The sequence below is a fragment of the Salvia hispanica genome, chromosome 5, assembly GCF_029641045.1.
Source record: "Salvia hispanica isolate PSC_SH4W2 chromosome 5, Shi_PSC_v1, whole genome shotgun sequence".
Lineage (NCBI taxonomy): Eukaryota > Viridiplantae > Streptophyta > Magnoliopsida > Lamiales > Lamiaceae > Salvia > Salvia hispanica.
The window spans coordinates 36461792-36485535 of NC_142696.1; the positions used below are offsets into that span (position 1 = coordinate 36461792).

At 33.1% G+C, this 23744-nt stretch overlaps 2 protein-coding genes across 3 annotated transcripts; both read left to right on the top strand.

Annotated features, from left to right (window-relative positions):
• The first annotated feature begins 5385 nt into the window (after positions 1-5385).
• On the top strand, positions 5386-7517 carry LOC125187394 (uncharacterized). Of its 2 annotated transcripts, none has more exons than XM_048083980.2 (5): positions 5386-5759; positions 6271-6347; positions 6435-6517; positions 6618-6675; positions 7292-7517. In XM_048083980.2, exons 1-5 carry the CDS (start codon positions 5662-5664, stop codon positions 7330-7332), a joined length of 357 nt encoding a protein of 118 aa, XP_047939937.1. In that variant the 5' UTR covers positions 5386-5661; the 3' UTR covers positions 7333-7517. The 2 variants fall into 2 exon arrangements, with proteins under 2 accessions (XP_047939937.1, XP_047939936.1); XM_048083979.2 differs by having other exon boundaries at positions 5390-5759; positions 7315-7517.
• A 13523-nt stretch (positions 7518-21040) lies between these two features.
• LOC125186895 (two-component response regulator ARR9-like) lies at positions 21041-22871 on the top strand. The gene is made up of 5 exons (XM_048083381.2): positions 21041-21437; positions 21581-21684; positions 21762-21839; positions 22138-22208; positions 22317-22871. The coding sequence occupies exons 1-5, from the start codon at positions 21332-21334 to the stop codon at positions 22675-22677; spliced, it is 720 nt and encodes a 239-aa protein (XP_047939338.1). The 5' UTR covers positions 21041-21331; the 3' UTR covers positions 22678-22871.
• The last annotated feature ends 873 nt before the right edge of the window (positions 22872-23744 follow it).

Here is a 23744-nt window from a genome sequence, read left to right on the forward strand (position 1 = left end):
AAGTCCCGAGGATGTAGAACCAAGACGTGGTAAAAGAGTTAGAGTTGCTAAGACTTTTGGTCCAGACTTCATAACTTTTATGTTGGATGGTGAACCAAAGTCACTATCAGAAGCATTGTCTGGCCCAGACGCAGTGTGGTGGCTAGAAGCTATCAACAGTGAAATGGAATCCATTAACACATGGGTGTTAGTAGACTTGCCGGAAGGCTACAAGGCCTTAGGATGCAAGTGGATTCTGAAAAAGAAATATAAACCCGATGGTACTGTAGATAGGTACAAAGCTCGCCTAGTGGTGAAAGGCTTCAAGCAGAAAGAAGGGCATGACTTCTTTGATATTTACTCACCTGTTACGAGAATAGCTTCCATCCGGGTGCTTCTTGAGATTGCTGCGTTGCACAATCTTGAGATTCACCAAATGGATGTGAAAACTGCGTTTCTGAATGGTGATTTAGAAGAAGAGATATACATGGAGCAACCTGAAGGGTTTGTTGTGCCCGGGCAAGAACGCAAGGTATGTAAATTGGTAAAGTCTCTTTATGGATTGAAGCAAGCGCCGTTGCAATGGCACTTGAAGTTTGACAATGTGATGTTGACAAATGGATTCACTATCAACGAGTGTGATAAGTGTGTTTACATTAAGAACACAGATAACGGGTTTGTTATTGTGTGTCTTTATGTTGATGATATGTTGATAATGGGCAGCAATAGTGTCATTATTAACGAGACAAAAAACATGTTGAAAAGAAAATTCGATATGAAAGATATGGGTCTAGCTGATGTGATTCTCGGAATCAAAATTTTGAGGACTAATGAGGGAATTGCCTTAACGCAAACTCATTATGTTGAGAAAATGCTTAAGAAATTCAACTCGTTTGATTGTAAGCCAGCAAAGACTCCTTTGGAGCTCAATGTCCATCTAAGCAAGAATATGGGTGAGCCTGTTGCTCAAGAAGAGTATGCAAATGTTATAGGAAGTTTGATGTTTATCACAAACTGTACTAGACCAGATCTTGCTTGTACGGTGAACAAGTTGAGCCGATTCACGAGCAATCCAAGCAAGGAACATTGGAAAGCTCTGTGCAGAATTTTGAGATACTTGAAGTATACTATTGGCTTTGGATTGCACTACACAAGATATCCCCAAGTACTTGAAGGGTACTGTGACGCAAATTGGATCTTTGATTCAAAAGACTCATTTTCGACGAGTGGGTATGTGTTCACTGTGGGGGGTGGTGCCGTTTCGTGGAAGTCAGCAAAACAGACGTGTATTGCTCACTCCACCATGGAATCTGAGTTTATCGCTTTGGATAAAGCAGGGGAAGAAGCCGAGTGGCTCACAAATTTCCTAGAATGTATTCCATGTTGGAAGAAATCAGTGCCCACAGTAGTGATATACTGTGATAGTAAAGCAGCTATAGGTAGAGCACACAGTGGCTTCTATAATGGTAAGTCTCGACACATTCGTCGTAGACATAATACCGTAAGGCAGTTGATTACAAGTGGTGTTATCGCAGTTGACTATGTTAAGTCAGTGGATAACATAGCGGATCCATTAACAAAAGGTTTAAACCGTGATCAAATGCATAGATTGCTAAAAGGAATGGGACTGTAAACCACATCTTAAAAGATGAGTATAGTGGTAACCCAACCATACGATTGGAGATTCCATGGGATTGGTTCAATGGGAAACAAAGCTATACAAATCTAGTTGTAACACTCAGAAGATTTTAATCTTCGCCCATTCTTCAGAAAGCATTGAGTGTTGTAACCTGCACGTGGTAAGAGGTTAAGTCTTTTGACTTTTAATGATTCTTGAAATCTCAGGGAGATGAAGTATGGCAGGATACTCATGAAAGAATCACCTATGTAAGTGAGAAGTGGGGCCGCTTCGTGTGTGTGAGTCACTTATGAATTCCAAAGAGGTGTTCCATGGCCGAAACGGACACAAACGTGAGAACTGATGGAGTTGAAACAATATTGTGTTGATGCTATTGACTAGGCATACACCAAGGAGGAATAGTTCAAGGCATCGCGTCCACTAGCCCGCCGGTATGTCCGATAGTGTTGGCTATGGAAGGTTCAAAACCACAAGTTACCTTTCCAAAGACAGTATCGTTTCTCGAGAACTGAGCAAAAAGTCTGCATACATGCATTTGTGTCTGGTGTTGGTTTGAGCTTGCAGCGCTCTAACCAATGTGGGGGATTGTAAGAAAAACGTGAGGAAATTTGGAAAGCTTTAAGCTTTTCATTTTCCAAGTCTCTTGGCCTTTCATATGATGTAACCTCCAATATGTTTATGAGGTGCCTTAATGCCGAGACCTCTCGTGTGGCCACTCCTATCCTATAAATGGGTGTGGATTTGAGAGATGAGAACACACCAACAATCATTTTCTCTTCTCTCTAAGCTCAAGCATTCTAGTTCGCATCTTAGGAGCACTACATTGCTCGGTTCTCGCCTCCAATTCAAGTTCGTCGGAGCCTACGAGTTTGAGGTGCTTCAACTCGGTAGGAGGAAAGTCGTTTCATCTTTGGGGACGTTGCGCCAATCCGTGAGCACTAGCCGGGGCGTATCTCGTCTTGCGGAGAGAGGGTTACCTCGACTCGACTTGAAGAAGACAATAGTTTGCATCTTGTTCTCTTATTGTTTTTCTTTTGTTTTATTTACCTTCTAGTTTTGGTTCTTTTGTAATAGCAAGAGTTGCCCGTGTAAAGGCTACACTATTTCCAACAACAAACATATCTCCAGATCCAATGGCTCAGGAGCATGATCCTCATGGAGTTGCCACGCGGCAGCAATCGGTTCTCCCAGGTAAGTAACAGGCCATAAAACAATTGGGCCATTGCACAAATTCTGGGCCTAGAATTAAATCAGTCCAAAGCATTTAATTCACCAAGCCCAAACATTTCATTGGGGTCCATTTATCTCACAATGTGGTTTTGGGTAATGAAACAAAACTATCTCAAGGGATATGATATCTTTTATGAACGACAAAAGATAATAAGACCTCAATAAGATAGGGTGATATGGTGTAATTCAACATTTGATAATCCTAACGTTATGTAGGAAGAAAAATGGACAAACAATAAAATATTTATTAAGTTGTACACATTACAAAATGTTCGATTCACACTAGTTATGTAGTTGATCCCTTAAGAACAAAAGTCTAAGTTAAAAGATTTGACAAAGCATGAATAGTTAGATTTCCCTTTGTCAAATTATAATACTACTACTTGATTAGCTGACATTATGACGAAGTTGTAACTTCGAGGAATTTCGTAAGCTTGTCGAAAATCTTGTTACTTAACTTGAGGTGGAGTGTTGGAAAAACTAAAGAAAATTCGGAGGCGACCAAGACAATTAGGTCCTTTATTTGTCATTAACTTAATGTTGTTGGAAATTATGATTAATCAAATTACGATACTAAGAAATATGATAGTGAAAAGAATAATATTTGTACGCAAATATAAAAAAAAATATTGAATTTCGAAAAATAATTAAAATACCACTTGGGAAATAAGAATCTTTTAAGTAGTGCCACTTTACTTATTTTTAGGATCAGTAGTGATTTAAAGACATAATGTCTCCAAGCCATAATACCCTTATGGCATTTTGACATAGATATATTTTTTATAATGACTACTTTACCCAATATCATATTAAATGGATACAAATCTAATTAAGTAATATTAAATCAAATTAAATATCTTTATCTAAATGCATATTTATTGATTTGATTAGAGATAAGCTACAATCATGCTCGAAACTTTTTACATGTTTACATATCATTTTTTTCATGTTAATTTTATACTATATTCATGAATTCAGATTATAAATTATTGATTATAATGCATACTAAATTATTATTTAATAATTAAATAATTTGATAACTTCATATATTATTATTTTTTTAAATAAATTTTTATCTAATCAGTGGATAATTTAATTATGAGTTATTTTCCTTTTTTTATGTAATACTTTTATAGCCGGTTAATTTTATTATTATTTTTTGTTAAATTTCTTATTCAAATTTGAATTGTATGATTAAATAATAATAGTAGCTATTATGATGAATCATTTATTTGCGTTATCTTTTGTATTTTTGTATTAATTTTCTTAACTTTTATCACATGTAATATTCTTTTTATGTTTTGATTGACAAGTACTAGTTAGACTTCGACTCTATAAAATGGGGAGTGTTAGGGTGCCACCACCTCTTAAAATAACACCATACCACTATTTCTAGCCAATCATTTGTACACGTGGACGAATAGTAAGCTGCCACGTGGCAAAAAAAATTTGAAAAAGACGGCCAGCAATTTCCTACACTATATACAACAATTTTTCTCGGACAGCAATATCCAACACGCTATACAGCAATCTATAGATTGCTATGTAGCGTTTATGATATTGTTGTGTAGCGCTTATAATATTGTTGTATATGTGGTGTCACGGTGTCACTTTAAGAGGTGTTGTCATTTTAACACAAACCCTATAAAATTATGCTTAGAAAATTAACTTTATAATGTTTCAAAAATAAAAAATTATTGTATTTTTGAATACGAAAATAATTGGATGAATCAACTTTTCCCATTTTAGATTATTTAATATATCGTACATCAACTAATATAATTAAGAATTAAGAAAATTAAGAATCGTAAGCTCCATTAATAATATCCTTTTTCAGTTAGTAATATTAATATAAGAAAATGAGAAGATTTTAAATATATAGCTTTAAAATGTTAAATATAGGAGTATTAGTTAAGAACATGTGATTTTTTTTTGTTGAGTTGTAATTTCAGAAATAATAGTAAAAATGAAATGTACAGGATTAATATTAAATTTTAAAAATTTTAAAATCAAAATTACGTACTCAATTAGTATTAAAATCAAAACTGCATCTCAAATAATTTTAAAATCAAAATTGCATACTCCAAATTTGTTGCTACATGGTATAGTAAAATTTCAATATTTAATAGTAAAGAAAAGTAAATATTAATCATGGTCAATAGAAGCATTAACAATGAAGTAAAAATAATAATAATTTAAAGTAAATATTATTTATAGTTTGAAATATAATTTAATTTTTCTTGATACAGTAAATTTAGTTAACAAACTCTATATTTTACAAATAATCAAATTAACCTTATCAAGATCTTAATTAATTACTACTTCCATATATAAATGCATGGACAACAAAGTATATATATAAAATTTAAATTTAATTTAAAATTAAATGTAAAATAAAATTACTACTTTAACCTCGTTATGTCTTATACATTATGTCTCCAAAATATTTTTGTTTTAAGATTTTGATTAGTGTTACCATAATCATACCAAAACAAACATGCCTTTAGAATTTTCTAAAATTATTTATTGATTCCTTGGCTACTCCTTTCCTTGTAGGATATGAATTAGGCTTATAAAACAGACGTAAATCTCCTTCCAAAAAGATCAAGTCCTGTTAAAGATACATAAACAATCGAAAAAGCTCTCCAAATCCCAACGTGTGAAGAGAAAGATTGTCGTCTTATTCTAGTGGAGAAATTGTATTTGTAGCTGAATTAGGAAAACCTTGAAGATGAATGGGCAGAAAAGGAAGAAATACGATAGCGAGGAAGAGGAATTAGTCGAAACATGGAAAAAATTGAAGACTGTGGTTGATGATATGCCCGGAATTCCGATTGCTCCGCTGGATACTGGGAATAACAAGCAGGGCGTCATCTTTGTCCTCGAAATGGAGTTGGGCAAAGTTGGCAAGGTTTGTTTCCAATTCAAAATTGTAATCGTCTAATTGATTTTTGTTTACAGACTTATCAGCTATTGAGATCAGACGAGCATGAGGAACAAAAACCGGAACCCCGCTGATTATCGCCCTGATATTGCTTTTCAGGTCTCAAAAATATTAAAATAAAAGTTTTATGTTTTGCTATACAATTTTAGGATATTACTCACATGAAAATACAATCTAGGAGCTGATGATAATACTATTTCTTCACCTTGTGTTCTCTAACATACTCAACATATTGTCAATTTTAGGCAATCCAAACAATTTTAGATAGTCGTGTGAACAAAACTGGGAGGCTTAAAGCACTATATGTAAGCACACAGCAAGGTGATCTTATAGAGATCAAACCTCATGTGCGTATGCCAAGAACATACAAGAGCTTCGCGGGTCTCATAACACTTTGAGCCACCACATTTTGCTGATCAATGTATTGTTTTTGATAGACAACACTTGTGATCTTTCTTACAGCACCACATTAATGCAGCCGCAGCGGTGAAAGGCTTTTACAAAATATCAAGAACCCTGTGACCAAGTACTTACCCTCCAACTGTCGTAAAATAGGTGGAGTGGATTTTCTATGCCCATCTGTGTTATTAGTGTTTTCTATTTGGTACTGAATTAACTGCAGCTGGTTTCGTTGGACCACAGGCTTATCACATAGTTCGGAAAAATTGGTGGATATGCACAGCTGCATTGCTAATATCAACGAAGAGATGGATATAGTTTTTGTGGTACGTTATCTGGCTTCTTCAAAAATTTATTCCTTGTTTCGTTTCACTTTCTTTATCAGTGCTGTTTATTCATTACTATCCTTCTATGGTGCATTGACAGTTAGGAGCAATGGCCTATGGGAGAATTGATAAAGATTATGTTGAAGATTATGTTTCAAGTAAGTGCCATACAATCCGTGCAATGTGCAAGTTAACATCTTTTGCAGTTCTTTGCTTGCATTTTCTGTTCCTTACATTTGTAAGGAAGAAAGAGGTATAAAAGTTGTCACTCATCTCATACCCGAGGGGCACATATACCTCTAAATTTTTAGGGTCCATTTAGAATGATGAACAACAGGACTTATATTTTCAAAAGACAAACAATAAGACACTTCTGTTGGATTGATACAGAAGACAACTTTTGCAGGCTGGGCAGGAGATATTACCATTGTCATAGCGCCTTTGCTTTACTTTCTACAAAATTGATTAATGAATTTAATTAGAGAAGGATAAGCCATGTGATTGATATCTAAGTGGAAGGAATATGCCTAAAACCCAACATGATCACGGGCCTTTTGGTGATCTACTCATTTAAAATCAAGAAAGTGAACACTAGACACAGGGGAATGTTAGTGATTCACCCGTTGTTTGTGCAGTCACTTCTCTTGTTCAGATTACTTGTTTGAATAACTACTCTTGGTACAGTGAAGCAACATATGCTCTTGATTAAAATATATCCAAATCCAGATTATCTAGTTTAGAAGTTATTCAGCCATATTACTTAATTAGCCAAAGATTATCTTGGTTTCTGCTTGCAGTCTCCGAATGCAATTTGAGTGCTGTGTACGCCATTTCGATGATTACAAATGCCGCAGAAAGGAAGTTCAAGATCTTGTAAGGTCGTAGTGAAAGCCCGGCTGTAGCTTGGTTTCATATACATCTCTTTGTTTGGTTATGACTTATGAGTTTTAGGTCTGTGGTTAATCTTTAATTGAAATTTTGCACATTTGTTTGTTAGCCATTCTGCTCTGGCGTTTTGGTAACCAGGTTTTGGTACTTTATATTTATAGTGATAAGAAGTCACTACACATGTAAATAAGACCCTCACTCAACTCAGACACCATTGATCATATTTTTTAAAAAGTGAAAAAAGTGATCGACAAACAATGCAGTATTTTTTCAATGAGTGAGAAAGTACATGTCCGACGATCTTTGGGTCCAAATGTCCATAGTTTTGCATGTTTGAAGTTCTTAATAATACAAATTTGTAAGTCCATAGAAGCAATTCTGCATTTGTAGGTTTTCCCATCCCAGTGACAGATTTTTCTTTAACTATATATAGAAACAAAAATAAAAAGTAAATGTTGTCTCTCAAATTCATAATATTTTATTGATCATCATTTGAATCACCAATCACTTAACAAAATAACATTTTCATGATATTATTTTAAATGTATGTATATTCTTGATATAAAGCAAAAGATAAGGGATTTGGTACAACAAACAAATTGCCCTCATGAATTGTACAAGGCACAGCATCTTTGCCCCAACATCTCTCCTTAAGGGCAACGTTAAATCGGAAGTATTATAATGTCTCCAACAATAAAAAGGTACCATATTCTCCCTTCCTAAATTAAATATTCTATATATTTATTACGATGGCAAAACACATTTATAAGTTTAATTAGCTGCGTTGCTATTGTCTAAATGCTATAAATCAAAATTTGTCATATAATTAAATATTCATTATTTGAATAACGTGGCATACTCTAAACTTATTTTTCATAGATTTTCTAGAATGACCTAGTTGGAGGAAAGCCCCCAAGAGAAAACGTGAGAAGAATAAACAAGCTGGCAACATTATTTTGTGGGTGGCCCTAAGAAAGATTTCCATTTATATTAATAATATTTGGAGAAATAACAATACAAAAATATGTATTTTACCACGCCAAAAGAAAAAATCAATATGCCATTCCTTATTGAATGAAAGTGTCTACAATCATTTCAAAAGCAAAAGTGATCTATTTTGTGCTATTTAAAATTAAAAAAAAACATTTATCCAATTTTTGTGAGAGTAATTTGGATTTGGTGAAATTTGAGAGTAATGTGATCAATTTAGGGGTGGCGAAACGGGTTACCCGCAGGTACTCGCGCCCGATAAGTCGGGCACCCGTATCCGATTTCAGCCAAATTTGTTGTCCCAATATCCGCCCTGTAACATATTGGGATTACCCGTGTCGGGTATCCTGTACCCGACCCGAAAATAAATTTATAAAAGAATAAAATTATGGGACATAAAATATTTGTTACTAGTTAACTAAAATAGAAAATTTGAAAACCCTAATAGCCGATAATATTTTCTAATTAATTTACTGTATTAATTTTGATGATAAGCTTTGAATAGATTATGAATAAAAGTGAGGGGAAACCCTATTGCTAGTTCCAGTGAGTTTTCAACTAAATATTTGTTGAAAAATATAAAAATGTTTTAAAAGATATCTTAGAACACTTAGATTCTATAAAGTATTAAAAGATTGTATATAGCTAATACTAATAATATCGGGTATTCTCGGGACGGGTATACCCGCTAGTCGCTACCCGCAAAACTCTAAAACATACTACCCGATCCCGCCCCATTTCCCGTTATCTCCAGATAGCGGGTACCTAATATCCGGCGGATATCGGGTAAAAATGGGTATTACACGTTACCCACTACCCATTTTGTGACCGCTAGTGATCATCATAAATTCTTGAGTTGAATGAATAAACAATTTATGTGTAGGCATATTGTTGGAAAGTAAATGATGATAAATGGATAGATGTATATATATTGGGGTGTATAGACATGGACACCTCATACCCCATAAGGGTAGGGCTTGGGGCATATTCTTGAAGGAAAGCCGACCTGACCCACAATACCCGGCAAGAATCATGATTTTGAAAACTCATAACCAAACAAACGAATCCTTCATTTTTAAGATCGAATCCTTTCTTGGAATTGGAGTTTCTTTGGACCATCCACATTTACCTTTTTTTTCTCTTTTCATCTTCTTCTTTATTAGTCAGGGTTAATTTACTAGAATTTGTTGTCCAAATTTTTAATGAAGTTTATTTTATGGTTTCAAATTTCAATTATCCAAATTATTATAAATACCTTAAATTTTGCTACCAATTTAATTTATAGTCTCAACTCTCAACTATTGAAAGTATTTTAAATAGTCACAACTTTGCTCTGTAATTTGGCTCATGGGTCAAAGTAATTTTTCGTGTGATTAGGATGTTCAACTTATTGATATAGAATTTTTTTTCTCATATATCATAACCAATATTTATACTATCAATGTGCATTAATTGAGCTTATTTATTGGCGATTTAGTTAGCTATATTATATAATTAATAATAAAATTTAATCATAGTAAGTTAGTAAATAATACTCCTATGTACTAATGTTATAACTAAAACGAAACTCGAACCTTTCTTATTATAATACTTCATATAGTTGTACCTTCTAGGTCTCATCCTGTCATCCAGGTGTACCACTTACAAATTACTATTAGTAATATTTATTTAAGTATTACTACAGTATAATTTGAAGTTAATAGGAATCACTTACAAAATAGTTGAACTATTTAAATCTAAAGTTTAATGCATGTGACAACGTGACGGGTTTTGATGCAATGAATTTGGGCCGTTATGACTACGCATATAACTCGATCGATTATTGTTGAAGAATGTCACGCATAAATTTTCATGACTAAAAAGACAAAACTCAAAAACAATATTTGAAATATTTAGGAAACGTAAGTATTCAGACAAAAAATATGAGTATTCGTATGCGTGCACAGTGCATATATAATTATATAATACAAACAAAAATGAATTGTTGGAAGCAATCAATTTCAATATTATACAGGTTTTTGGAGGATATATGTTGTATATTACCGAACCCAAGTTATTTAAACATTTACAAGTTTGGTTGGGAGCTACTAATAATGATCATATACAAAGTTTGTTGTACAAAACAAAGGTTTTTCCATTATATTGTTAGATTAGCTTTAGTTTATAGTTAGAATAAATAAAACAATAATAATTAAGTCAATCATATAAATATATAGTAAAAGAAGATTTCATGCACAAAGCATATCTATTAAAGAAAACTCGGATGAAGGAAGGTTCAATGCATCTCATTTGTTAAAATTTGTTTATTACTTTAAGAAATCGGTTCAACAGCTCATCTTAACATTTTATTGTTTTGTTACAACTTAAAAAAATACGATAAATTATTTAATTAAGTGCTCTATACACGAAAACATGTATGTTAGTGCGTGCGTGTGTGTGAGAGTGAGATAGAGATTAGATGGTTTGCTTTAATAACCTCGTAATGTAATTTCAAGCCTATTTACGCGATTCGAGACTTAAATTACTTAATTAAATTCTTTAGACATTTTGTCATATTTACTATTTCCTCTTTTTTCACAAGAATATGCACTATTTCCTTACAACAAGAATATGCATTTTCCAATGTTAAAAACTTTTTTTTCACTAATGAGATGAGACTCGTTTTCCACTAACAATATCTTTTTTATGGTAATAAACCGCAGGTAGCATCCGAAACAACTTAGCGAATATAAGAGCATCCCCCTCCGTGCTCTTAGCTAAGAGCACGGAAGTGGGCCCGGACCCACTTTTACTCCTTGTCCTTACCTAAGAGCACAACACCCACATCCGTGCTCTTAGCTAAGGACAAGCTCAAGGGTCCCACCATTCTATTATTCAATTTAAATACTCCAATTATTAAAAATATGTCTACATTATAAAAATACATTAAAAAATAAAAATTACATAATTAAAATACTAAAAAATAAAAATACATAATGTGATTCTGGAAAAAAGATGAGAGAATGTAGATGATGATAGAATAGATGAGAATGTGAGTTTTTTTGTATTGAAGTGGGGGTATTTATAGATGAAAATGTGAATTTTGGGGGAAAAAAATTTAAAAATAAATTAAAAATGGGGAGAAAACGGATATATTTTTTTGGGAAGTGGGAAAATATTTTTTTTATTTAAAAACATATTTTTTAATTAATTTCGCATTTTTTTAAAAATAAATAAATTAATTAAATAAGCTAACGGCTATGCCGTTGGCGAATAAGGCGACGCCACGTGTGCTGCTCAGCGGCACGGACGTGCTTTTAGCTAAGAGCAGCGCCATGCCGTTGGCACGGACGGACGCGCTCCATCAGCAGACGGACGAGGCGGTGCTCAGCGGCACAGACGGACGAGCACGAAAGTGTTTACCGCTGCGGATGCTCTAAGAAATATTAATCTATCATGAAGAAGCCAACTAACTACGAATGTCTTGTGGCGCCATCTCTAGAGCATGGAGTCCTCTACCAAACCCATAAGCAAAATGTGACAAATAATTGGCACCAAAATTCTCTTCTCAATGCACATGATGGATGACCATCGAATCAAAATCTTGAATCAAAGAACGTACCTTTTGCACAATGGCTCAACAACTAATAGAGACATCATAACGTCTCAAAATCATTGATACTCCAACAAAGTTGTCACTCTCCACCTCTAACTTTCGAAAACCTAAATCCGTTGCCAGTTATAGACCATATAAGATGCACCAAAGTTTTGCATACTTTAATTACTTTTTCTTTTTATCTCTCTCTTACTTTACAATTTTGCATTATAACTGTGCCGAACCTAAAAGTGCATATTCTTTAGGGACGGAGGGAGTAGTATTATTTGGGATCTAAACTGAATGAATAATTAAATACCATTAAAGCCTATTTAAGCAATGATTTTTATGTTACTATAACATAAAAATATACAGATTCTCTTAACCACATCCTCCCTCCCGATTTTCATGTATTTGCAGAGTAATAAATCATGAGGTATTTAATTTTTTATTTGTGAGCAACTCGTAACTTCAAATAGATGTGATAGTATATTTGATTTGATATTTGATTTATCATAGTCGTAGGCATCAATTGGATATTCCTCATAACAAAGTCCACGCCTATCTTTTCTTTCTATTCTGAATAATACTTTACGTACTAAAAATATTAAGGACGAACATTATACTTATACTAGTGTAACACCCGTGCTATGCACGGATCATTAATTTGTATATTTATCTAAATTTTAAAAAATTAAACAATACCTACATGCTATAAAGAAATTAATACAAATAAATATGTATGCAATAATTTAATCTAATACTACAAAATAATAGTAATAAATTTAAGAAATTCATATGGAATATAATACACAAATATTATGTATAAGTAATAAACCTAAAATTAAATTAAATTAAATTTTTGTATATTAATTACAGAAATAAGAATTTAAATTTCATAAATTCATATATTCATAAATTATAGTTTAATTCATTTATCACTCTACTTAATAATGTACACATACTTATCAGTGCACAAAGGTTATCAGAATGATAATTCTAATCACTGGTTAGGCAATGTCCTAATCCATTCGTGTAATAAAAATTTGAGATTTTATTCTCTTTCTTATGTTACATATTTATAATTCTATTTTTCATTATATAATTTATTCTTAATTGATTTCTCATTAGTCACCTATATAAATAGGTCATTCTATATTTATTTTGCATTAACTAATTTTCTTAATTTTTCTATATTGCTCCAACATTATTTTGATATACTATTTCGTATGTTAAAGTTAGATATCCATATAATATGTACTCTGTTTTTAGTACAAGTCACATAGAAATACATTGAATAAGATAATCAGTAAATAATATAATTCTATTTATTTATGTATTTTATGTGCTTTTAATATATAGTACGGAGTAATATTTAAAAGTAATATTACCTTTTATTACATATAATTCCCTATTTTTTTTCAAAATATTATAAATGGAAACCCAAATCCATATGCTAAAACTCAAAACCTGAATCTATATAGAAAATTATGGAAACCCAAAACTCTAAGACCTAAAACCTTCTACAATAATTTCTTAGCATTAAATAATTAATTAGCCAAATACATTTATATTACAAATATAAATTGAATTATATAAATTGAGCTAATTTATATTGAAACCCATTAATTGAATTAAGTTAACTAACAAATTGACCTATTTCTATTTAGTAGAGTCATCGAGGTTAAATAAATGATATACAACTTCCTCTTCTTCACGCTTAATAGCACCTCCATCTTCTGCCTCACGGTTAATCTTCTGCAATGTTCAAATCAAACATGAAATAGTCTAAATTAGATTATGTCAGGATTCACAAGTAATAGATGGTTATATTAGATTTTCAAACATATAAAGTATTGATAAGAAACGGAAACACAATAAGATATGAGCACCATTTTGACATCATGGACCATGAATCCTATTTGTGTTGTTATCGCATGTACTACTAACCTTGCAAGACGTTGCCATTTAATGCTCATTTTTCAATATCGTCGACATGGAGTGCATGCTTATTTGCATTAAGCCTTGCACATTAAAAGGACAACAAAACAAAATTTAGATAATAAAAAAGATAACACCCTCAAAAAATACGGAGACTGCTGCCACACAAAACTTCCTCCTTTCATTGCTCTCTCTTTTATTCCAATGTCATATCAATTGTATTCGTAGCATAATCCCTAAGCTCTAAAAGAAGACATAAAAGTGAATAAACCTAATTAGAAACATAAACAATTAAGAAAAGAACAAAAGAGAGAAAACTTGAAAGAAAATTACCATAAAAATGGAGGTTGAAAATGAGGACTCGATATTTAAATATATATATGAAGCAAAACAGTGAAATAATTGGGCATTATTAGCATTTACTAATATTAAATTTAATTGCGCAACAGCATCACATTGATTTAATCATTAATATGCAAATTATATTTGCAAAAAAGACGTGCACGATAGATTCAATTAAGTTTGGAAATTTGTAACGTTCAAGGGCGCTAAAATTGGTGTATAACAATATTTTTTGTGTGTCACCATTTTTCATCAATCATGTAAGTATATTTAATTGATAAATCTTGCTACCCACGTGTTTAATCTATATGATTTTTCAGTTATTCAATTACAAAAATCTATAGTACTCTTTTTTATAAATTAATTAGGATAATATTTCAAAAGTTTTCATTTACTCCACTTACAATAAGATTAAAAAATATTGTAATTTCCTAAGTTTAAAACTATTTTATTCCATATTATACATTACAAATTGGAATAAAGTTTAATATAATTTCAAAGGCTGATAGTCATGTGTGTATTTAATACATTATACTAATGAAAATTAATTTTTTATTTGAATGTTCTAAATGTGTGAGTGCGGAAATTAATACTACTGCATAATACATGGAGTATTCATAAACGGATGATTGGAAAAATTAATGCACATAGTGGATTACAGGATATATGAAACTGCCGTAAAAAATTAATGCACATAGTGGATTACAGGATATATGAAACTGCCGTATGTGATTTTAAAGTTGTATCTAAAATTAAATTTTGATTAATTGCAATGACACCCAAAATTAATAAATATTCAAAATTGTGCCCAAAACTCGGCTTTTATATTAGTATAGATTAACTGAAAAATAAAATAAGTGCTGACTTTCACCGAATCAAATCTTTATGAATTTTTTAGCTAAAATTTGTACGACTATGCTACTTTAGAGCACTCCCAATGGAGTTCCCTAAAAACTCCCTTATTTCTCCCTAACTCCTGCCACATCAGCGCCACATCAGCACCAAAATTTATCCCCAGTTTTTAGCCAAGTGCTACATTGGTTTCTCCCTTATTTCTCCCTTATTTCTCCCTAACTCAACATTTCATTTTTACATCATTATTTTTTATATTATTTAATTTTCCCTACAAATGTATTTAATAAATAGACTAATAATGAACAATTCATCGTTGTATTAATCATTGGAAAATATAATACAACGAGAAAAAAAAAACTACAAATAAAAAACGCAAATAAACAAAGATTTAAAAAAAAAAAATCTAAGACGGAGGGGCCGGAGGGGCGTCGGGATCGAGCCCCAGCGTACTCTGCAGGTGTTGGATGCATTTCCAGAGGGCCGCCTTTTCTTCAGGGGTCCCGCCGCCGGTGAAGTACAGCGTGTACATCTGGGTCAGATTGGCGACATTGCTCGAATAAGTGGCTTTTTCTAAGTCGATGACGGATTCCGACGCGACTTCCGACGTTGCGCCCTTCCCCTTCCGCCTCCCCTTCGCCTTCTTCACTCCCTCCGGGCGCTCGTGCGGACCATCCCCACTCAAGTCGATGTGGGCCGCGCTCCCCTCGCTCTCCGAAACGCTAAGTCGCGAGCGCACCGATTTCCCGTGCAGCGCGTCGTGCATTCCCGTCCGGAATTTGGGGAGATCCTTCAGCTTATCGTAGATGTTCCAATACTTGAAGCCCTTCGTCGACAAGTACTGGCTACTATACATCCGGATGGCCTCATCTCGGACCATGTGCTCGTTCTGGCCACTCGTCATGTGAGTCATCAAGTTAGAATAAATACCGTTGAAGTGCCCGCAGTCCCTCATGAGGCGCTCCCAATGCCGACGGATCGCCTCGCTGCCATGGTCCTTCATTGAGGCAGTCTTGTGGCTCCTGTACTTCGCGGCAATCCGCTCCCAGAATATGATCTCAGTCTGGTAGTTGCTGCGCTCCGCGTCCTGTGACGTGTCCGCCCAGCAGTCGGCTATCAGCTCGGACTCTTGCAGAGTGTAAGTAGTCCTTACCCGCTTCGGCCTCTCATCGGAACCCGTATCAGTCGCAGCCGACGACGCCGGCGCCTTCCCCCTCCCGCTCCTAGAAGGCGGCTCGGTGGGCGTTTCTTCCACCTCGAAGTCCTCCGCGCTCAGTGTCGCGGCCTGAGATTCTTGGTCGCCTGGGGTTGATCCGGGGGTGTCGAACTGGGGCCGATACACATCGTCGGCTGGAAAGGGCATTCTGCCGGCAGAGTTGAAGTACGGAGAAAGTCTCCGCGCCGGAGGAGTCTGCAAAGGAGACGGACCCCCGTATGGAAGTTGGCCGGGAGGAGAACCCATCGCCAACAACGACTGCATCCACTGCTCGTTTGCTTCATCCGTGTTGGGAATTTGTGAACTCGACTCTTTCCCCTTACCCTTATCCTTACCCGATCGGGAACTTTTCTTCCAAAAGCTCATAATTTTGATGAAAATTGAAGATTGGGAGAAGAGATTGAAAATGGAGAGAATGAAGATTGTGGGTGATGAATGGAGGAAGTGGAGGAAATATTTATAGGGGTGGAATGTAAAATAGCCGTTGGGTTCAAAAAAAAAAAAAAAAAATTTTAATTATCGCCGATTATCGCCGAGCGTCGCCACAGTGGCCGGCGATCGCTCGGCGATAATCCGGCGTTAGAACGCCACTCGGCGAAGCAACGGCAACATTATCGCCGAATTATCGCCGACTTCGCCACAATGGCCGGCGATAATTCGGCGATAACCGGCGATTTATCGCCGAGAATTCGCCACCTCCATTGGGAATGCTCTTATCCCCATTTGAGACACATTTATTCATCAAACAAAGAATGTAATAAACAATATCTTTATATGCATAAAAAATGTGACTTTTGGAAGGGAATATGATTCAGTAAACATTATTCGAATGCCTACGCAAGAATATACATTTTCAAATGCGCCCTTTTTATTGCTTTCCAAATTTGAGGATCGATCTAATTTATTTAAATTTTTTGACCAATCATTATTCTGTTACATAAAATCCACATACAAAGATGCAAATTAAATGATAACAATGTTTAGTATGATAACATTTCTAATGTTCCAATTGCTCACAATCCAAATTCTTATCCAGTACAAATTCTTATCCAGTATCACACACACATGATGATATGACATAAAATCTTAAATCTTAAAAAACAGTTCAATTTTTAGCTCACATTAAAATGATTATCTAGCTACTTATTCCACCTAACTCAAATCTATGTATAATCCACCTGGAAATTTTGTAATATCAGCTATAAATTGAACACATTTAATTTTAATTAGGATTTTAAAGTGAAAACAGAAATCGGCAACATTTTTAAGAGTTAAAAATTGCGTATACAAACTATATGTATGTAGTATATTTAACCCTATATATGTGCATATTTTTTGTATATCAATTATCAATTACTACATTGAAACGGATGAGTGCGATTTTACTCTCTAGATCCACCATTATACGCATCACATATATTATTATGGATAAACTTGAAATGGTTGAAAAATATATTACTCCTACGTTATAATTAGTAGATAATCATTTTTTCATAAAAATCAATTCTCGGTGGGTGAATGAATTGGGGAAGTGAATTTCTAGACTAAAATAAAGGACATATCATTATACTACTAGTATAATACTTGAAATTTTCAATATCACTAATAATAGTAACAAAACACATACACAAAAACACTTGGCATGGGCATACGAATGTCATCATCGTTGGTAAAATATTGTAGGGACAAAACAATGATGAAATTTGATAGAGAAATTTATGTAAGTTTCCTAATTGGGTGGACACAAATCTAGTGAGGGAATCTACTTGTCCTAAACATGGAGGGACACTGCCCCGATTGGGATATATCCATTTCTCAATTATTTTTCCAATTATATAGATTTCTCTCTAGAAGAGCTTCACTCACATCACATCTATTGAATTAAATACGTTCCTTTCCTACTCGTGGCAAATTAAGAAAACTTTATCGAAAACTTAATTTTTGAATTTCATAAAAATTAAAATTAAGATATAGGAGGGACCCCAGTCCCCTCAGTCTAGAATATAGAAAGTTAGAATTCAATTATAGGGGTTGAGACTATGAGTTATTACACATATCAAATTTATCATACAATAAGTTAATTAGGATGAAAAACTATGAGATATTACAAAATACTGATCGAATTAATTTAAAGGGATTTTTTTGCCATTTTATTGGATTCGAAGTTGAATCATGAACTCATTTAGCAAAACAATGAATCAAACATAAAATCTGACTACCTAAGAATTTGAAATGATTCATAATTTGGAGGATATATATATCTAACTCATTTGAGTCAATCGCAATAACGCTTTATATAATTATAAGTCGTAAAAATTTTATGCAATGCAAGAAGGCAATAATCGGATTTTCAATACAATTAATTGGTACATTTATTCTTTCAACAGAAAATTAACTATAATTACTTCCGTTACCATTTACCAACCCAAGTTAAATAAATGAGAAATCTTGGTATTTTATAGACGATGTAAACATAAAAAGACGATATATATATTTAAAATTGTGTATAATAAACTCCACGTTTATGCCGTAAATCGCAAACCACTCGCAATTTCGAATCTTATCTTTTATAATCAGTCACTGTTTTGTGGTCCTCATAAATTGACTTGTGATAAAAATAAAGTTGGTTGTTGCTCGTTTATTTTGATATACAAAACTACATATCTTGTGTAGAATTTCCCAAGCGACTTTTTTCTTTTTTAAATCGTGATATTGAATTTAATTCCCACTAGCTAGTTTTGGCTTAAATTCTTGTTACTCATTCTACTACATTAAAGCATGTGTCTGCGACATATATTTTCAATTTCCACATATGGATCCAAGGGAGGATTATTCCCTTGCACAAAACTTTAACTAGTCGCAAAAATTTTCAAATTTGACCGATGGAATAAAGCGTTGTGAGTTTTGAAAAATAATGGATTTGTGCAAATATTCATCTTTTATGATGTTTCAAGACTTCTCGGCCTCTCATATTTTATTTTATTTTGAACTCAAACTTTTAGATAAAAATAAAATAAAGAAAGAAAAGTCGGGAAAAATCAAGAATATCACTTTTGCCAATGGTCCCTTTGACTAATAAGTAAACTCGAGTCAATGATTCATTAGTAGTATAAATTAACAAAGGAGGCACTAGACATAGTGCAAATGTGAAATGAAATTACTCATGATTATGGTAATTGACATTGGTATTGGATTTCTAGATAGTCAAAGCTAAAATCATGGAGTACAACTTAATGCTTAGTATCTGCATTGCACCCTTTTCAAGGAACATTAATCATTCTAAACATCACTATATTGAAAATACAATTTGAGTTGGTTCTTTTCAATTTTTTTGGCTAATTCGATGGACAATAATAGCTTATAGAGGCAACAATGTCTTTCTAGTATTTAACTATTTTATTTTATTTTAATTTCCTTATAAAGCAACTCCAGCCAGAACAATAAAAATTAAGTATAAATTACAAATAGTGAGTAAAATTTATAAATGAGTATTTTTTTTATCAATTATCCTTTCACATAGAAAGCAAAATAAATACTGGTAGTATTAAATTTCCTAAATTAATGTGCCACGACTGCGATGTAAACAAAATGGCCCACCACAACACATTTTTCTGTGTGTAAATTACGACTTGAGATAACAAAATAAATTTTAAAAGCGATTTTGCCATAGATTTTGTTAGAAAGAAAATCACAAAAAGTATATTTCGATATCATGACAGCAGCGGAAAAACCTCTATATATATTTATTAAAATAATTCAGATCTAGTAGAAGGTTGACGGTTCTAATTGAAAATTTTCCCGTTATTAACGTATGTCATTAATTTGATTAATAGCGTAAGGAAAGGTTTAGTTGATACCTTTATGCGGAACCTGTTGAGAGACCTTCAAACTCTACGAAATTAAAGACATCATTGATAGTGGATAATTAAATTCGACGTTATTTTGAATTAAGACAATATTAACTTTTTACTTAGCACGCAAATAATTATCAATCTATCTATATATATACACGTACAAGTTACAACATATGAAGATGCTAACACTTGCTGATTCCTCTTGAATTTGATTTTCTTAAAAGATTACCACTCTAGCTCGTTTATTACTATTGGAAACATCACTTGTATTTCAGAAGTAAATCTTTTCATAAACCGAAATTTGTATAGTAGATAATCCAACTATCCAAGCAAAATTAAATCCCAAAATAGTTATGAATTAAAATTGAATTGATAACACATTGTTTCCACATTATTATGTTCAAGTCATGACAACGTGTATAGTACTCCATGATACAAGTATGCAATGTAAAATAACAACAAAAATGAGCCAGTGCTTACATCATATGTATCTCAATGGTGGATTTTGGGGGGTCCCCCACACACTCAAAGACCTACCAGAATGACCTTAATTATCAACCTAATTAATCAATTTACTTACATTAAAAGATTAATGGAGGAAATACAATAATGTGGTAAAGTGGTTAGTTATTTATCTTTTCTTGGGTAAATTTCCAAGTAAGGTACATTTTAACTTTTTAGTACTAGAACAAAACTGAGAGCCCTTGCATAGTAGTAGCATAAAAAACAACAAACAGACTTCTATGATTATATATCAAAAAAAGAAAATTAATTATTCTTTATTACTGAATAGTTGAAACACCCCACCTGCCCTAGAAAAATTTTAAAAAAAATGGAGTAATAACTAAATAAGTGTGTGAGAGAGGTGTAGGCTGTGTATATATAACATAGATAGAAAAAAAAAATGTGCAAGGCCACGTTCAAAGTTTTGTTTTCCCACAATTCTTTATTCTTTCTAATCTGTATTGCTTGCCTTGCAGTTCAATTCCAAGCTGGAAATATGCAACAAAATCTTTGGTAGAAATCTGGTCAGATCTTGCCTTCTGCCCCTCTTCATTTTGCTTCATTACAAATCTCCTTTTTCCTTCCCATTTTATCTCCTTCCTCACCTCACACAACCAAAACCAAAATAAGAAAACTTTGTAAAAAAAAGGAAAATGGGCATGGCAGCAACAGATGATCAATTTCATGTTCTTGCTGTTGATGACAGCGTTATTGATAGAAAACTGATTGAGAGGCTTCTCAAGACATCCTCTTTCCAAGGTGTGTATGTGTGTGTTTGAGGTTTCTTGGTTTATTTATGTTTTTTTGAAAGAATTTGATTGGTGGGCTTTGGTTTTTGTGGATATTTTTGGTGTGAATGTTTAAAAGATTTGATTTTGATTGTGGGCATTTTGTTGTGGCAGTCACCACAGTTGATTCTGGAAGCAAAGCTTTGGAATTTCTTGGTTGGCATGGAAATGAGATAAACATGTTCAGTGAAGCCTCTATTTCTCCAAATAATCATCAGGTAGAATTTGCTATCCTCACTCCCTGAATCTGTTTCCAACTTCAACTATCTGAAAATCCCATTCTTTCCTTTTTCAGGAAGTGGAAGTGAATCTTGTTATTACAGACTATTGTATGCCTGGGATGACAGGCTATGATTTGCTCAGGAAAATAAAGGTATTTTTTTCTTTTTCTTTTTTTGGGTTGCTAGATAGGAGCAATTTATCAATAACAAACTTTCCATTTCTGGAAAAACATGCCCCTCATAAAACAATTGATGTTTGTTTAAAAGTTCTGTCCTTTTTACTGCAACTTAATTCCTATGAATAGAAATCTTGTCCAAACACTTGCAAAGTTCTCTGAAATTTAAGTGATGATATTTGTTTTTCCCCAAAGGCCAATTAGATCTAAATTCATCTTCAAGGATTTTTACTTTTTCTTATACTAAATCATCAGCTCTACTTCAACTTGTCAGGAATCTGCATTGTTGAGAGATATACCAGTAGTCATCATGTCCTCTGAAAATGTCCCTTCAAGAATAACCAGGTAATTAACTTATTAAAGTAGTTTATTTTTTTAAATAAAAACAAAATAAATATATATATGTACATCTAAATATCTGATTTCTGATCATAGAAATATTAATGGTTACAGATGTTTAGAAGAAGGAGCAGAGGAATTCTTCCTAAAACCAATGAAATTATCAGATGTGAATAAATTGAGGCCTCATATGATGAGAACCAAATTGAAGAATGATATTATTGAAAATGGAAAGCCAGAAAATGAGGAAAAGCAAGAAAATGGAGAGGAAAAGCAAGAAAATGGAGAGATTATTACAACAGGAGAAGCAGATTCAGAGATGCAGCAGTTTCAGACAGCACAATCTTTGCAACAGCAGACGTCACAAAACAACAATAACAACAATGACAACAACAAGAGGAAATCTATGGAAGAAGGGCTTTCACCAGACAGAACTAGGCCCAGATACAGTGATCTCACTGTGATGTCCAATTAATCTTTTTTTTTTAATTTCTATAATTAAGTTTTTTTTAATTTGGCATGATGAAGAGATATATATGTATGTACAGGGCTAAAGACAACTATTTGAGAATCTTACTTGGGAAACTTTTGGTCCCAATTTTTTGTATTTACTAATTTTAGTGTGGAAAATGGGAAAAGACACGAGAAATAGTTGTGATTGTGGATCAATATGCTTTTTTGGATGCTGATTTTTATTTTTTTTTATTTTACTAATTTGGAAATTCCATCATTTTAAAATGAAGAAAACCATGTGAAGAAATACTTGATGTAGCGCCTATTACTATCAAACTTGAAATTCAATAATTAATGTGATATATGTACGATTGTTTTGTGTTAAAATGACAACACCTATTAAACTGACACTGTGACACCACATATCCAGCAATATTATAAATGCTATACAACAATATTATAAACAGTGACACCACATATTCAACAATATTATAAACGCTACACAACAATCTATAAATTGCTGTATAGCGTGTTGGATATTGCTGGCCGAGAAAAAATTATTGTATACAGTGTTGTATATTGATAGCTGAGATTTTTATACTTGAGCATTTTTTTATTGCCATATGGCCACTTATTATTCATCCACGTGTACAAATAATTGGCTAGAAATAGTGGTATGATATTATTTTAAAAGGTATTGTTATTTTAAAGCACCTCTATTTAGGGTTAATTTGTAGTATATGACTTTTCAGGGTTAATTTGTAGTATATGACTTTTCGACCCAAATTACTCTTAAACGAGTTGAGCCCAATAGTTATGAGTGTAAGTGGACTTTAAATAGCCATCAAAAAATAAAAGGTGATTGATTGTGCTTTTGGGCGAGTTTATTTATCATTGGGGGTGAGATATAAGGGTGGGTGTAAATATGATGATTATCATAAATCAATTTCTTATATTATTTTATTTTATTATGAATCTTAAGTCAGCTTTAGTGGCAATCAAGATTAGTTGTAATTGGGCATGTAGGGTATATAGTTGCACATGGGGTTCCAACTCTCTCTCTCTCTGCATATATACACAACTAATCAT